General features: G+C 42.4%; 2 protein-coding genes across 2 annotated transcripts in view; one reads left to right on the top strand and one right to left on the bottom strand.

Annotated features, from left to right (window-relative positions):
- CYFIP1 (cytoplasmic FMR1 interacting protein 1) overlaps window positions 1-16,527 on the top strand; it is a 142,303-nt gene that overhangs the window by 90,498 nt on the left and 35,278 nt on the right. The window contains 2 exon segments of the mRNA XM_040425141.1: window positions 8,827-8,970; window positions 9,575-9,665. Coding sequence (XP_040281075.1) covers window positions 8,827-8,970; window positions 9,575-9,665 — 235 coding nt within the window.
- Window positions 1,854-5,484, bottom strand: FNDC9 (fibronectin type III domain containing 9). The gene is made up of 2 exons (XM_040425142.1): window positions 5,153-5,484; window positions 1,854-3,044 (listed from the first exon to the last, which is right to left on the bottom strand). Exon 2 carries the CDS (start codon window positions 2,996-2,998, stop codon window positions 2,321-2,323), a length of 678 nt encoding a protein of 225 aa, XP_040281076.1. The 5' UTR covers window positions 2,999-3,044; window positions 5,153-5,484; the 3' UTR covers window positions 1,854-2,320.

Raw genomic sequence — 16,527 nt, 5'->3', positions numbered from 1 at the left:
CGCCGCTGGCAGGCTGGAGATCAACTCTCTTACCTTCCGTTCCTGTGAGCGCGCGCGCCTGTGTGCGCGCGTTCACAGGAAGTCTCGCGTCTCGCGAGATGACGCGTATATGCGTGACTGTGCGCAGGGCTGCCACCTCCGGAACGCGATCCTGCGTTAGGCGGTCCGGAGGTGGTTAAAGGGGTATTCCGGTAATGTAACTTCGTTTTTTTAAAACTGCATTAAGGCTGCAAGCTGTGACCCAACCAGAACCCATACCTGTACATATAACCAGAGCTTCAATTTACCTTGCAATGTGTGAGCCTACAACACACAGAGTATCATGGCGCCTGATCTTCCCTCACAAAACTTCAAAGACTACAGTCCCCACAATCCCTAGCTTTCCTGCTGTGAGTGTTGATGTGTACTGATTGGCTGCCTGATATACAGTCCGGTCACGCCCCCTCTGCTCGGTAATCAAGAGCACAAGACATTTAGCTAGAGGATGAGCATGCTCGACCAAACAAAGGCTCAGAACTACAGGTCGATGCCATGGTAATTTATGAGTGGGTAGCAGAGGAAGAAAACTACTTTTATAACTACTGAACGGTACACATGTGTAAATTACGTTATATTAGGTAATTATTGATGATGAATTTGTCTCAAACATAAGTTATTTTTATGCTAACTGGAATACCCCTTTAACTAGAAGAATTAGTGATGGCACTGGTGGCAATATTTGATAGGTGGTGACTACCAGGTCACATATACTTATTCTGACTGCACAGACCTGTTGCAGGAAAGTAGCTAAAGGTTAGGGTGGCTCTACACAACACTGTTTCATCTCATTTGATGCAATCTAGTTCAAACAAGCCAGATCAGACGCACCCACTTGTAGACAGCACCGTTTCGGAATGCTTGTCCCTCGTCGGTATAAAGCAGGGTTTGCTGGATGACGTATGTGACCAAAGACGCAATTTAGAGCAGGTGGGTACTGTTCCCAAAGGAAGAGAGATAGCATGTGTGCACCATAATTTTAGCTTCTTGGCACTTTTCAGAAGTGCCAAAAAGAAGGTGGTGTGGGTTTGTGCCACTGACACATTTGCTAGAACTTTCGCCAGAAAGTGTTGGACGTTATAGCTAAAGTCTACGCTAGCCTATAGCTGGTGTAGACTTGAGGTTCTGGTGCACGGCAGGGCAGGGAGGCTTCTGCCTCTTCATAAATCAGGCACATCCCATGCCAGGGCAGGGAGATCAAGACTGGCGGGTGGATCTGCCAGTCTTGATATATCTCCCCCATTGTTCCTGGGCAGCAGATACCTGTTTACACTGATGCCAGCAGAACAACACAATCACCCACTGCACGTTCCATCAGGTGATCACGATCACCTTTTACTCAGGCCAGTTATAAGGATCCCTGATCATTGGCCTGAGTATTAGTCCATGTAAAAGGACCTTTTACACTTGAAATGCTGTAACCATTTTCAATTATCCAAATTATGAGCTATCTGTTAAAATACCATCAAGTTGCACAATCATTTCATTAGGTACCATCACCTTTTGTTGTAATAATTGCCTAATTGCTGCATAAATGGAAGGTATAGGTTTGAACTCTCATGTAAATGATAGGGCGTGGCCTCCTGCAGCCCAACACATTTACTAAGACCCGCCTCCTTTTCGTACCACTTTTGAAGGCGTGAAATAAAAAGTTGCAAATTATCCACAGTAGCATAACTTGCGACTTTTGTGGTGTAAACCATTAGATGACCGTGCCGAGTGTATTAGAAAGTGGCAAAGCTTTTCATTTATACAGTGATTGCACTTTATTTACATAAAACATAGAGATCCCCATTTAACAATGGCAAGAAGAAAGTCACCTGTGACGCCTTGTCCTTGTACGATCAGCGTTTCCACCATGAGAGGTAATGGTGACTTTGGTTTTGGGACTATCTTTCGTTTGTATTTGGACATTGGCTCTTTGTTTTAGGATTAGTGTTGAGCGAACTTGTGGTTCCAAGTTCGGCGTACAAGGTTCGGGTTCTCTAACAATTCCATTATAACTTATGGTCCGTGGTATCGGAATCCATATTGGAATTCTTAGATAACCCGAACCTTGTACGCCGAAGTTGAAACCACAAGTTCGCTCTGTATTTTTAATGTAGTTCCTTGTAAGTATGTACATTTCAGACCTGTAGACAATATATAATATATACCAGTGTAAATTTTACAGTAAAACAGAATAGCTATCAGAACATAACATAATAATCTTCCTTACTTAGTATATATACTGGCATGCATTGCTCTATATGATTAATGGATGGTATACTTTGCTGGTAGAAGATCAGTTCTCTGCAGTTGGTTGTATAGTTACTTCTTCATGATCCTTCTGAGTAAGGCTATCAGTTTCATCAGCAGTTAATGGATCTATGACCATAGGGGCCACATGGCTCCCGTCTGTGCCTGTATCTTCTCTCTTGTTATCCTCATTCACAGGTAGCAGTCCTGACTTTTCATAGTTCTCATCTGACTTTTCACCTTTTACCCAGACTTGCCTCTTGTCTCTGTCATTGCCCTCTACATTGTCTGCTCTTGCGCGCTCTTGACGTTTGCGCCACCATATATGCAGGCACCCGTAGAGGAGGATGCAGGCTATTATAAGGAGTATGATGCTGCTGGTGAGCCAGATGCCTAAAGCCAGATCTTTTTTCTTGCTGTTGACTGAGGATGGATCTTGTGCTGAAGTATGGAAGATCTTGCATTGGTCACTGGAGGGATTGGCAGACTGACAGGTCACACACAGGATATATGTTGTGAGTGGGGTGAGGTTTTCTACAATATAGAATGTCCGGCTAGCTGGAATCCTCTCTTGTCTTTGAAAGTGTTCTCTTGAGTATCTGGACATCATTGTGTTCCAGTTAGACTGGTACATGATGCTGTAGAAGCTGTCTGCACAGCTTGGGATTGTTGGCCAGATGACCATGGCTGTGTTAGCAGTGACGTTCTGGACAGTGATCACCATTCTAGTGTTCTGGATGAGCACAGTATTGAGACACCAGCCAAATACTCTAAAAATAAAATTAAAATAAAAGACTTATTTTTATGTGTTAATAAACAATCTGCCTCAAATGATCGTTGGAAGTCTAATGGTCACATATATGTCTACAGACCTGTGCATAGTCCATATGGAAACAGGCAAAGTAGTGTCCTGACAGATGACAGTTCTATCAGATCTTAGTCATTTATCTAAAGTAGGGATCGACTCATTATCGTCTTTACCGATTATTATCGGCCGATATTCAGGATTTTCTAAGTTATTGGTATCGGCAACTAACCTTGCCGATATGCTGATAACGAATGGCGAACATGGATAGTGCTCATGTTCCCTCAGCAGCACAGGGGAGAAGAAAGTAGTGTCTCCTCCCTCCCCCCTGTGCCGCTGCCACCAATGAGCGGAGAAGAGGAGGGGAGGGGCTGTGGCCACTGCGCCACCAATGATGTTAACTCACTCATCCATTCAAATTCAACAGGAGGCGGGTGCTGGCTGCAGAATCATATCGCCGCAACCGACCTCTATGACAAGTAGCTGCGATCTGAGGGGTTAACTGCCGCGGATCGCAGCTACCGCTCATAGAGGTCTGGTGCGGCTATATGATTCTGCAGCAAGCACCCGCCTCCTGTATTTGAAATATTGGGTGACTTATCTTCATTGGTGGCTCAGTGTGCACCCTCCACCCACCCCAGTATTAAAAACATTGGTGGCACAGTGCGCCCCCCCACCCCAAACCCCAGTATTAAAAACATTGGTGGCACAGTGCGCCCCCCCCCCCCCAAAACCCCAGTATTAAAAACATTGGTGGCACAGTGCGGACATCCCCACCCAAGGTCCCCAGTATTGGTCATTGGTGGCAGTGGCCACAGGGTCCTCTCCCCTCCATTCATTGGTGGCAGTGGCAGCTTCTGATCGGAGCCCCAGCAGTGTAACCCTTGGGCTCCGATTGGTTACCATGGCAGCCAGGACGCTACTGAAGCCCTGGCTGCCATAGTCAGCTCCCTGCTGCTGTGTGCACAGAGCACAGAGCTCTATTGGGGTGAATAGGACAAGGGTTCTAGCTCCTAAAAAAAAACAAGTAAAAAAAAAACACAAACATCAAAATATTAAGTATACATGAAAAAGAAAGATTTACAAAAAAAAACTAAACGTTAACAATAAACATGTTAATTTTCTGCAGATTTGTGTAGGAATTTTTAAAAAATTTTTTCAAAAATGAAAATGCACAGAATATTGCTAACTATCGGCCTGAAAGTTCACAGATTATCGGTATCGGCTCTAAAAAAAATCAATATCGGCCGATCCCTAATGTAAAGCACCGCTGTTCCTGTGTGAGGACATATACCGTGCTCCTGAAAGTTTCTACAAAACTCTGTTCACACTGCGTTCACTTGAGCAGATCCCATTTTTGTTCAGCCTCCATTAACTGACTCATTTCATATCTTTATTAATATTTCAAAGCTAGCAAAATCCTTTCATTAGTAAGATATAATGAAAAAGGACATCATGCTATATTATTATATAGCTATCATTTTCCATTTGTTACTATCGAACACATTAATGTATAAAAAGTGTGACTTGTCCATGTCCTCTGAGCTGACATTCCACTGGTGGAGCGCACCTCATGTCAGCATTGTAGAAAGGGATCCATTATTCCTTTCGGCACTCTTTGAGCCTTCTAGATGCCACATGCTTATGTCAGAGACAGAGTTATGCTCAGACAGCTGCAGTAGATGCAGGGAAGACCTGACAATACGGCCGTCTTGTATCTTATTCGAAGCTGCTTCTGCCCCTAGACCTAGTCCATATGGGAGGATTTATTAGTGGTTTAGATCTATTCTTTCTATATGCATGGACGTGATGTCACAGGCATTAGATGGGCCAAATGATCTGCGCGCTGGCAACTGCATCAGTGCACGGGAGGTGATTTTTTAGCAATAATGTAAACTCGGCATGCACGGCTCAGACAAGCCTAATTTCCTGAATAAGTGCACCACACAAGTGTTAAATGGAATGAATGACTCCAAAATGTGAGCAGATTACAAGGGCCACACAATGGTAACCTATCTGGAATAGATCAGCATTTGTCAGATACATGGTCCAAGTTAAGAAGTGATTGCCTACCTCAGGCGTGCTGCCAGAAGTGAACTTGTCTTCTGCAGAATGGATGTCTCCGACTTCACTGCTCGCTGTGATATATTTGATGTGATTGGCACCTGTGGCTTACCAGTTCCTGCATTCCTCAATCTGCCAGCTCCCTGTGCCCGTCACTTGTGTTCCCGTTCTCCAGAGACACTGGTGAAACGACTCCTTTGTCTCTGCTGCATGAATACACATGTGAGCACGTATTCCGACTGCTCGGTTGCCTTGGTTTTTAAAAGACATAAAAAGATTATTTTTTTTCTTTTTAGCCCTCCCCCTCTTCAGCTCGTCTCTTACATCGCCTTATGTCCTCTTCTTTGGGGAGAGCACTGAACTCTGGAACTGCCCCCTTCTCTTTGAGGTCACCAGACAGGCAGGAGCGAGCTGTCATTAGGATAGGACAGATTTTCTTTTTAAGGCAGTCTACTACTACTACTACAGGCGCTGCCGGCTGTTGATGAGCAGTGCAACAAATAACTTTCCAACATCCTAGCGATCCCTTTTATTCATTTATTTTCCTTGTCTGCTCAGAGACCACTTCTGGTATATTAGGTTGTCAGTCCCTTAGGGTGTAATTCCATCTCTCCACAGCAATGTGGAACATGGTGACAATTTCATAAGGAAGCATTAGTAACTAATAGACCTAAACCTAAATTTCTGAAGGCCAAAATTATTCTCTGAATTTTTCTCCCATGTAGAGGTTTAAAAAAACGTCCGCAATGCGTAAGTCGCAAATGTCCACTGTTTACACTGCTGCATTGGCCAAGTGTCTTACATTTAGAGTTACCTTTTGAGGCCAGTGGTCGTCTTCTCCAGCCACATGATGGTATGGAATATCCTCTGCTGCAGCAGTGTGCAATTACAGGGACCCCGGGGCTGGTGTGAGAGAGCATCGAAGAGATGAGGTGCAATCATTGGGACCCCCAGCGATCACAAGTACAGGAGTTTAAAAGTGCCACCAAACTGCCCCGTTAGTATGCAGTGCTGATGACTCCATTCTCATGGGGCAGTTCAGCAGCACTTGTGGACCCCCATTCTCATGATAGCTGGGAGTCCAAGAGGTCGGACTCCTAGCAATCAAACGCTTATCCTCTGTCCTGCGGCATAATTCCTTTAAGTAACATAGGATTGCTTTTTTTGCATTTTTTTTTCTTTTCATCTTTTCTATAGTTTTACAGTTATTTTTCTATTTGTAAGACATGCAGGAGATTTTAAGGCATCATTTTGGGATATATTTATTATTTTATGATAAAACGCAGGAAAAAAAGCATTTCTACCAATATTTTTTATTTGTTTAATATTCACCATAATTGACATGATACATTTATGGAAGAGATTGTTAAACTTACTATATATCTTCATATTTCTGTGCTTCCTACTTTTCATTAACTGATATTCATTTAAATGATTAATTTAAGAAAATTGTGTTTATTCAGTTTTTTCTTTGCACCTTTATTTTTATTAATGTACGCTTTAATTATTTTAAAACATTTTTTTATTCTTATTAGGGAGCTTCTATCTTTCAATATGTCTTTCAAAGATATCATGCAAAGGCATAAATCTATATGACACTATATTACTGCTTTTACAAATCATGCATTCTTTCTGGACCGCCCTGGAGGCATTTGTTAGGCTATCCATATAAAACCATCAGACTCGACAACACCAAATTCTGGGGTTAGCAAGCAAACGACAAAGGAAGTCCCCTCATTTTGTCATCAATGTGATCAGTATTGAGGGGGTTAATTATGGTGATCACATGTCTGGTGGCTTGGTTACTACTGTACAAGTGCCAAGGCAGATTTCGGCAGCAAAAAGAAAGAGGGGAGAGGCATGGGACCTCTGAGAGGAGGAAAAGACTGTCCTTGTGGAAAGTAGCACCATCTTATAGACCGTGAATAGTATTCGCTGTAATGAGGAGCGGATGTTTAGGGTTTTACATGGGGTTAAGAGAGGATTGAATTCATTTATGACATCTAGAATACTAAGTTTATGGGACTGCCTAAGAATAGCTTACATCAAAGTAGAATGTCAAATCGGGAATGAGCCAAGAACAAACGCACAGGAGGGAATTTATCATTACATTTTGTGCAACAGTTTGCAATTGTGATTTGGTAACGCTCTTGCTGCTTTTGGTTAGCGATTTACTTAGGTGCATGCCAGATTTGTCAACTGCAACACAAAGAAGTGAAATCTTCCTCCAGAGGGGTGGGGTGTAAAAAACTGAGGGAACACCTCTAGTCAAAAGCGTTTTGTTTACAAACGCACCAAATTCCCCGCACTACAGATCTGTGACTTTTAGTGTATTTTTGTATTTTATAATACTGTTCAGCCGTGGATTGGATGGATGCATGTTTTTCACTGCTCTCGTTCTAGTTGAAATTAGAGTTCATAAGAGGTGAGATGGCCAAGGATCCTCTACGCCATCTCCTCTTGTGCTGAAGCTTTATCTGACATGGTTGAGGCTTTTAATTAAATACAATCAAAGCTCGTTTTGCCAAAGCAGTCTTTCAGAACAGGGTCATGCTTAATCTGCACAGCATCTGCTATATTAAGAGTTCATTAGAAATTAAAGAAAGCAAGGCACATAGAACTGCTCATCCTATGTCCTATAGTAGCCTGAGGTCAACATCCTTCAGTACAGTCTGCTTGTATTTCTCTGGGGATGTATAGGTTGATGGAAAGTGATGTGTGTGCAGTATACGACGTAAAGATTAGATAAGCTAATATTTTAATGATCCTGAGAAAAATATTTGTCAGAGAGGCTATCCCATCACTAATGTAAAAAATGAAAATCTCTTTGTAACAAAGCTAGAACTGGCCGTGTACTTCCCATAGATGCAGAGATCTCCCCATTCGTTGCTTTGCTTCAATTATTTCAAACTAGCAGGTCAAGTGACATGTCCTTTCTACTGCAGCTCAGGGGAATTGTCATTAAGGACCATGTCCTTTCTGCTGCAGCTATCCTGATCACCGCTTAGGGGTTGTATCCTTTCTGCTGCAGCTCTCTCTGTAAGGCCTCTTGCACACAAACGCGAGGCTGTGCTGCTGGCCGCAATGCACGAACACCAACCGCGGGGCAGCCGCAGCGGATCGCGGACCCATTGACTTTAATGGGTCCGCGATCCGCCTGTTCCGCAAAAAGATAGGACATGTTCTATCTTTTTGCAGAACGGAAGTACGGGATGAAACCCCACGGAAGCACTCCGTAGTGCTTCCGTAGGGTTCCGTTCTGTGCTTCCAAGATGCGGAATGCCCATGGAACGGCACCTGTGTATTGCGGATCCGCAAATGCAGTCCGCAATACGGCCACGGAGCGCACACATTCGTGTGAAAGAGGCCTAACTGTCACATCTTCAGGAAATATGGCTGGTGGCAGTTGAAGAATGGAACTGAGCATATGCATCCACTACAGCGAGGTGGACAGAGAAATGAGGAGAAAAAGAACAAACAGTTGGCGCTATACAGATATGTTATAGAATAACTCAGGGGATATACAAAATATTTAATTACATCCAATTACAAAAGTATTTAGGTGTTCTCCTGAGAGGATACATTACCCATTTATTGATGGACACTTCACCTGTTAAGATCTAAGGGGGCGTCCTCCTCCTTCATGTCTGCAGCTTATATTGTATGCCTGTCTGTCTTCACAGAATTTGAACCTGGCATACAACAGCATTTTCAGCTACTACCGGAACTTTGTGGGTCCCCCACACTTTAAAATGATTTGCCGACTTCTAGGATACCAAGGTATTGCTGTGGTGATGGAGGAACTGCTGAAAGTTGTAAAGAGCCTGGTGAGTAGTTCTTTGATTATTATTGGAAAGGTTTTCCATCCCCATAAAATTTTTTCCCAAACAATCATATAAAGTAATAAGAGGAGTAATACCTTACCAATACCCCTGCTGCTCCACTTCCGACGTTCCCAGGTCTGTGTCTATATATACCGAGCTCCAACGATGTCATGTCAACACAAAACGTGACTGCTGCCGCAAATCAGAGCCCGCATCGATTAACTTATGTCATGTCACTGTATCCATTGATTGGCTGAAAGATCAAGCGGATGAATCAAGCAGCAGTGAATGTAGAATCTACAAAAATTTGTGCTTTGCAGTATGGACAAATGCGAAAAATGTAAAACATTTATTGTGCTAATCTACATGACGCTGATCCCTTATGTACTCGTTTAGCAGCATCAGCATTGCTACCGCATGATTTCTTTGCTCACCATTGTATCAGTCAATCCCATCCACAACTCATAGTAGTTCGGTGTGACTACAAATCACATGAAAGTTTAACTATTGGTATAGTTTAAGGCAAATCTTAGTACGTTTTACGATAAAACATTTACATATATCATTTTCTTTTATCATGTGTCTAACTATGGCTTTATACTTGTAGCTGCAAGGTACCATTCTCCAGTATGTGAACACACTGATGGAAGTGATGCCTAAGATCTGCAGGCTGCCCAGGCATGAATATGGCTCCCCAGGTTTGTTCCCTTGTAATGTTGTCAGAATGGTTCATTTCAGACGAGAACATTGTGTTCCTGTTTTCACGCTTATTATAATGAAAATGGTGTGCGTGCAGAATTTCGTGCGAGAAATGATTCCCAGCATTCAAGGCCAGTTTCTCATACAAATTACAACTGAAGTATTCAGATGAGAAATAACAGCTTGTAATGTTCACTTCTGTGTAGACCTTGATGCACACAGAAGGTGAAGTCTTGTGGTGAGTAAATGCTGGAGAATGGCGGTGATACGTGTAATTTATTATCCATTGACCAAGACACCCACATGATCTGAGTATTACTTTTTTTTTTTTTTTTTAATAGCATCATTAATTCCAAGGCGATGTATAGCTAAAAGGGTGTATACATACAGGGTTGGCTGGCTTGACGTACAGGGCAGAATCTGATTTTATCCCAAGTCAGTGGACTTGTGAGACTGGAGAAAGCATTGTGCTATTATCTGTAATGGATAGGCCTGGTAGGGGACTGAGTGACATCGGGAAAGATAATGGATTCCATGTTGTGTTTTAAAAGGAGAGGAAGAATGAAGATATAGCTGAGAGACATGCTGGGATTCTGAATAGCAGAAAAGTGACATCAGGGCCAAAGAGGATAATTTGAATGTCATCCACATAGCGGTGGTATTGGAAGGCATGGGATGCTATGAGCAATCCAAGGCCAAATGTATAAATGGAGAAAAGTAAGGGACCCAGGACAGTGCCTTGAGGGACACCAACAGAAAGAGTATGTGATGAGGAGGTAGTTTATGAATGGGAGACATTAAAAATTCTATTGGTGATGTATGCAGAGGTCCAGCAGAGGGTCAGGTCTCTTAATGCCAAGGAATGAGAGAGTTTGCAACAGTAGACAGTGCTCAACTGTGTCAAAGGCAGGGGACTGGTCAAGGAGGGGTAAAGAGTAAATAACACTCAGATTTGGCAGCTAGCAGATCATCGATGACTTTTGTTACAGTAGTTTTATTTGAGTAATGGAGTTGGAAGCTAGATTGTAGCTAATAAAAAAAAAATGAGTAGGAAAACAGGTGGGAGGACAGTTTGAGATTGACATGTTTTTAGGAGTTTTGTTGTGACTGGGAGATAGGGCGATAGCTGAATAAAAAGAATGTGTCTAGGGAAGGCTTCTTGAGTATGAGTGTAATGGTGGCATGTTTAAATGGGGAAGGGAAGATGCCAGTGGTTAGTCATAGATTGAAGAGATGGGTTACAGCTGGGATAAGCATAGTGGTAAGGTTAGGGATGGGATGGGATTGAGTCAAGGCTACAGGTGGTGAAGTGTGGTCTGGACATTAAGGCTAGGTTCACATTTGCGGCACAAACTTCTGTAGTCTGTTCTGGCAGAGGTACAGACAACCAGAGTTGTTCATATCCAGCTGGATACTGCCACTCGCCGATGGATTTCCATGGACTATAATGGGATCGGATGGGGATCCCGACGGTTTTGGGGAAGGGGTTGGCAGGGGGGGAAGGAGGGACTGGGAATGGAGTAGGGAGTTAAAACAATTGTTTGGGGTTGTGGGAAAGAGGTGATATGAGAGTAGTGAAATGGTTCTGGAGCTTGTTTGTATGTTATGAAGTCTTCCTTGGAGTTGGTTTTCTTCCACCGTCGTTCTGCAACTTTGCAGGATTGCCCTGAGTTTGTCTAATTATTGTGCCAGAATTGTTGATTTGACGAGTCGAGAGCTGAAGTAATTGTGGTGTTATAGAAAACAGTGGGGGAGATTTGTCAAACTGGTGTCAAGGAAAACTGGATTAGGTGTCCATAGCAACCAATCAGATTCCACCTTTCATTTTCCAAAGAAGCTCTGAAATGAAAGGTGGAATCTGATTGGTTGGACAACTAAGGCAGTTCTACTTTATACCAGTTTGATAAATCTCCCCCAGTGTCTGCATTTCTTAGTTGTTAATACAATATATTGGCCATTGATCATTATCTTGTTCATTTGAACAATAGTTGGGGCACATTAACATACTTGCGGATTTTAGTAGACCATCCATTACATCTAATATTATTTGGATGGCTCGGTTTTATTGACTTTTTGTTAGATCCCCAGAATGCTGCTCCAGGGTATCCCAACAGTGGTCAACTATAATCAATAAGCACATTAAATAGTTTTCTGTTAAATAGAATAGATGGACAGTCAGTGCAATGCATGGACATACAAGATCCTTTATTGTGGGGGGCTCTGGCTATTGATGGACAACCCTAATGGGGACCTCATATTATTAAAGGCTGTGTACACCTTCGGGGACAATTTTTTTTTTTTAATGATTGTATTTTACTCATTTTGGGCTAAAAGTAATTTTTCAGTTGGTCTTTATTGAAAATATTGAGCCGTTCTGTTGCAAAGGGTTTACTGTTTGTCTAGTTGTGTGAATCATACTCTTTTCTCTCATTTTGTGCCGCTCATCTAATAAACCTTATCCCTAAATTACTAAAAGGTGATAAACACTTATTTCATTCACATTGTTATCAGTAAAATAGGAATAGAGTTATAATGACCGTTTATAAGGTCAGAGATAAGTAGCCGTTAGGGGAGCTGACTGACGGAACAAAGTGAAAAATTTGGTCCTGCTACCAGAGAATCTCAAGGCTGCACAAAGACAGCGGTTCAGCATTTTTAATAAAGACCAATTGAAGAAATTATTTTAGGTCCAAATGAGTACAGTGCAAGAATAAATCAAAAATGCCCCCAAAGGTGTACATTAACCTTTAACTTATAATTCCAAAATAGGGTATTTTAAAAAGGTTAGCCATCCCCTTTAAGTGCTTTTGGCTGTGGTTTAAAAATGTCTTGGCTATTGAAAATTGCTTCACCATTGAAAATGTATGAAATTCCCCTTTGGCATAGCGTAAAATAAAATCCGCTGAACATTTGCATAAAAAAATGCAGAACTAGCTTATTTGACTTCCTGTAAATTGCTGCCTCATATGCATGTCACAATTGTTTCATCAGACGTCATTTCTTTTATGGATAGTGCGTACATTCATTTAGAAGGCTGTTAGGTAAATACTTTTCAGTTCACATTTCTGTTACTTCTCCTCGCTGAGCTGCCTCATATATTGTGCTGCTTCTCAAAATAGCTCAGCATTAACCTTCAGGTCGGTATGGTTTTAGTGGAGCCCTGAACAAAACAGAGTGGCTCTGACTATTCTTCCAGAGAGTGCTGGTGGGTGGCAGGGTCTCTGCACTCATCAGAACACTGGAGCTTTGACATATTGTAGAGGACGGGTGGCTTAGGAGTCTGATTTTTTTTTTATTTTTTTTATTGATCTGTAGAAAAAATATGTTTACGGCTGTAACTATTCTGGCATTAATTTCTACAGCCTGAAAATACACAAAATGCAATAGAATACACACAAAAAAGGGAAATACAATCACAGTTCCTTCCCGACTGTCAGCTGCTCATTCAGTGACGTAGACCGCTGCATTTATGCTCACAGTTTAATGATGAGGTGCTGCTATTGCGATCGCTCGCCCTCATACAGCTTCACTGTTTCTGGGAAAGCACGATCAGCTGCCCAGAAACGATAATTGGTGTGCCCGCAGGAACGACAGGATCACCCGATGAACAAGCGTTTCTCTCATTTATCGGGTGATTGGCAGCACGTATAGACGGGCAGATTGTCGGGAACGATCGTTTGCAGGAATGTTTGTTCCCAATAATCTGTCTGACAATCGGGCAGTGTATATCCACCCTTATTATTAGAACACAGTAATGATAGTAATGTTTGGATTTGGTTTGGACAGACTATTTGACAGGAGTATCTAATCTGTAAGGGGTTGTCCAGACTCTCATTCCATGGTAAATTTTGAGGGAAGAGAATGATCAGGCATGTTAGATTTTTTATTTTTTTTTAATCCAATCTTTATTTAAGATTTTTCTTTTGTGCATAGAGCATTATAAGAAACATTGTTCAAATGAACAATGAAGAAGAACATATAACATATCCTTGGTCTGATACAGAAGATACATAGCGCATGATTGGGTACATATAAAGACAATAAAAAGACAAAGTAATTGCTCGTGTCTAACAACCCCATCTACACACTATAATGGTGAGCCTAAGCAGTAGTATAATGAGGTTATACATTTTAACGACAACTTAACGGTCCAAATCTTACACGAAGCATTCGGATTGCAAAGCTTCGCTACAATATATATAATGATACACTAAGTGCGGTACGGCGTAACATAATCACACTGTCATTTCTATAACGACCTACGCTAATGTCAAATAAGCCTCAACTATATGAGGAACTTTTAACCTGGGTGTGATTTTTTTTATTTTATTTTTTATTTATTTTTTTATACCACTTCAGCCATGGATTCCACACCAATAGATACTTATTATGAGATAAAGATTCCCAGCTGGACAGCTCCTCCAGCCGGCATATCTCCTGTACTTTATCAATCCAATCCACCAATTGTGGCGCTTTACTGGTTAACCAGAACATAGGAACTAATAGCTTTGCTGCAGAAACTAGTGAGGCTAGCAGGGAGTGTTTTGATAACACAAACCTGACATTGGGTAAGTTAAGCGAGGCCACTAAAGGAGTAAGTGGCGAGGAGGAAGGGCAGATCTCTTGGATGTGTTTGGAGATCATGTCCCAGAAGGGGGAGATCAATGGGCATGACCACCATATATGAAACAACTTGCCTTTAGCACCTCTACACCTCCAACATTGATCCGAATGTGAGGAATCCATGGCATGGAGTTTAACAGGCGTATTATACCACCTAGTGACTAGCTTATAGGCGTTTTCCTGGATCCTAATACATCTAGAGTAACCATGAGAATGGCAAAGAATCCGGTCTACTGTTTCACTATCAGGAGGTATCCATGTCTTTTTCCCATTGAATGATGAAAAGGGGTTTGGATGGGCCATCAGTGTCTAATAACTTATTATATAACTTAGAGACAATCCCTTTCTTACTCACTTGTTGCGTCAGAATTGTATCGTACCAAGTAGGATCAAGATGACCAGGAGTGCACTTTATGTATTGAGTGCATATTTTCAAGAATTGCGAATAATGTAGAGGTGTCCATGGTATATGTGGGAAGCTAGTTCGAAGCCATTGGGGGGAAGGGACCTTACGCTGTTTCAAGAGGTCACCTACTGCATCCGTGCCTAGTGCCGCCCATAGACCCAGGTCATCCTGGAAGCCCTTGATCAATAAGTATGGTAAATAACATATAGGGGTAAACGGAGACAGACACTGAGTGGGGTATATGTGTGCTGACACTTTAGACCACGTGACCAAAACGCCATTGAGAGGGTCAAGTTTGTCTAAACCTTTGCTGCATTTGACTACCGCTTTAGAATCCCATAAACCTGCTAGACCTCTTGGACCTAGTAACTTCCTGGCTATCTGGCACCCCAACTTGCAGATCTTTGGGTTACTAAGTTCAAAATGTAATCTCAGCTGAATTGCTCTGTAATAAGTAGCCACGTCTGGAAGTCCGAAGCCGCCTTTAAATCTAGGTTTAGTTAAAACCTTATATGCAAGTCTAGGACTGCTGTTGCCTCATATGAAGGAGGAGAAAAGGCTGCGGACTTGGGCCAGAAAAGATTGAGGAAGGGAAATGGGGAGGGTCTGCAAAGTATATCGTAGTTTGGGTAAAATATAAGTGTTTAGTAAATTTTTCCTCCCTACCCAAGATAGGTAAGGGATCTTAATATCTGCAAGTTGTTGTCTAATACTGGACAGTAACGGCATATAGTTCAGGGAAAACAATTGGTTAGGGTCTTTTGTCACCTTGATACCGAAGTAACTAATGTGGGAGTCATGCCATTGAAAGGGAAAATCCTTCTAAGGTCTCTCTGTTAAAGAGTGGGCAATGTTAATGCCTAAGGCTGTGCATTTAGAGAGGTTAATTTTAAAGTTGGACAGGGATCCAAATATGTCTAATTGTTTCAGGAGGGCTGGGAGCGCTTCCTGTGGTCTTGTTAGAAATATTAGCATATCATCCGCGAACGCGGCTACAGTATGGACCTCGTTTCCCACTGTTAGCCCTTGGATTGCAGGATATTGTCTCAAAGCTTGGATGAACGTCTCCAAGCAGAGTATAAACAATGTGGGCGAGAGCGGGAAACCCTGCCGCGTCCCATTTGCTATACTAAAGGTAGGGGATAGGATACCGTTTACTTGGACTTTTGCGGAGGGGTTGGAATACAGAGACAGCACCGCATTAACAAACTGTGAGGGGAGGCCGAATTTCAACAGGGTGGCTTTTATATAATTCCAGTCCACCCTATCGAACGCCTTCTCAGAGTCGGTGCTGAGAAACGCAAGCTTCTTCCCATGCTTCAAGGCGAATTGCTGAGCCTGTAGGACTCGAAACGTGCTGTCCCTGCATTCCCTGCCCCCCACAAAACCAGATTGCTCCGGAGATATAATCCCCGGTAGTAAAGAAGAGTCTGTTGGCTAAAAGTTTCGCCCACAGTTTCACGTCCGCGTTTAACAGCGAAATCTGTCTGAAGCTGGAAGGGACCTCTAAGTCTTTGCCCGGTTTCGGCAGCACAATAATATGTGCCTCTAATGCCTGTTTAGTCAGGGGGGTACTGTTCAACAGTGAGTTGAAAAAGGTGACAAGCTGTGGGCCTAGAACTGGGAGAAAACGTTTATAGTAAGCCACCGTAAGGCCGTCTGGGCCAGGGCTCTTACCTGATGGTGTAGTTTTAAGGACCTTTTTTACTTCATCTACGGTTATAGGGGCCAACAGAGTTAGTTTAGAAGATTCTGTAAGAACTGGTAACTTCAACTGGTGTAAAAACTTCCCTATTTCCTCCTCCCTTGCCAACACTTCGTCCCCGTTTTCA

Source organism: Bufo bufo, chromosome 3, assembly GCF_905171765.1.
Source record: "Bufo bufo chromosome 3, aBufBuf1.1, whole genome shotgun sequence".
In the NCBI taxonomy this organism is placed as follows: Eukaryota; Metazoa; Chordata; class Amphibia; order Anura; family Bufonidae; genus Bufo; species Bufo bufo.
Note: the sequence above shows the minus strand (reverse complement) of the source record. Positions and strands in the feature narration are given on the sequence as shown.

Coding starts and splice junctions, on each gene's coding strand:
- FNDC9 (XM_040425142.1), bottom strand. CDS start 2,998: ATGGTGATCACTGTCCAGAACGTCACTGCTAACACAGCCATGGTCATC.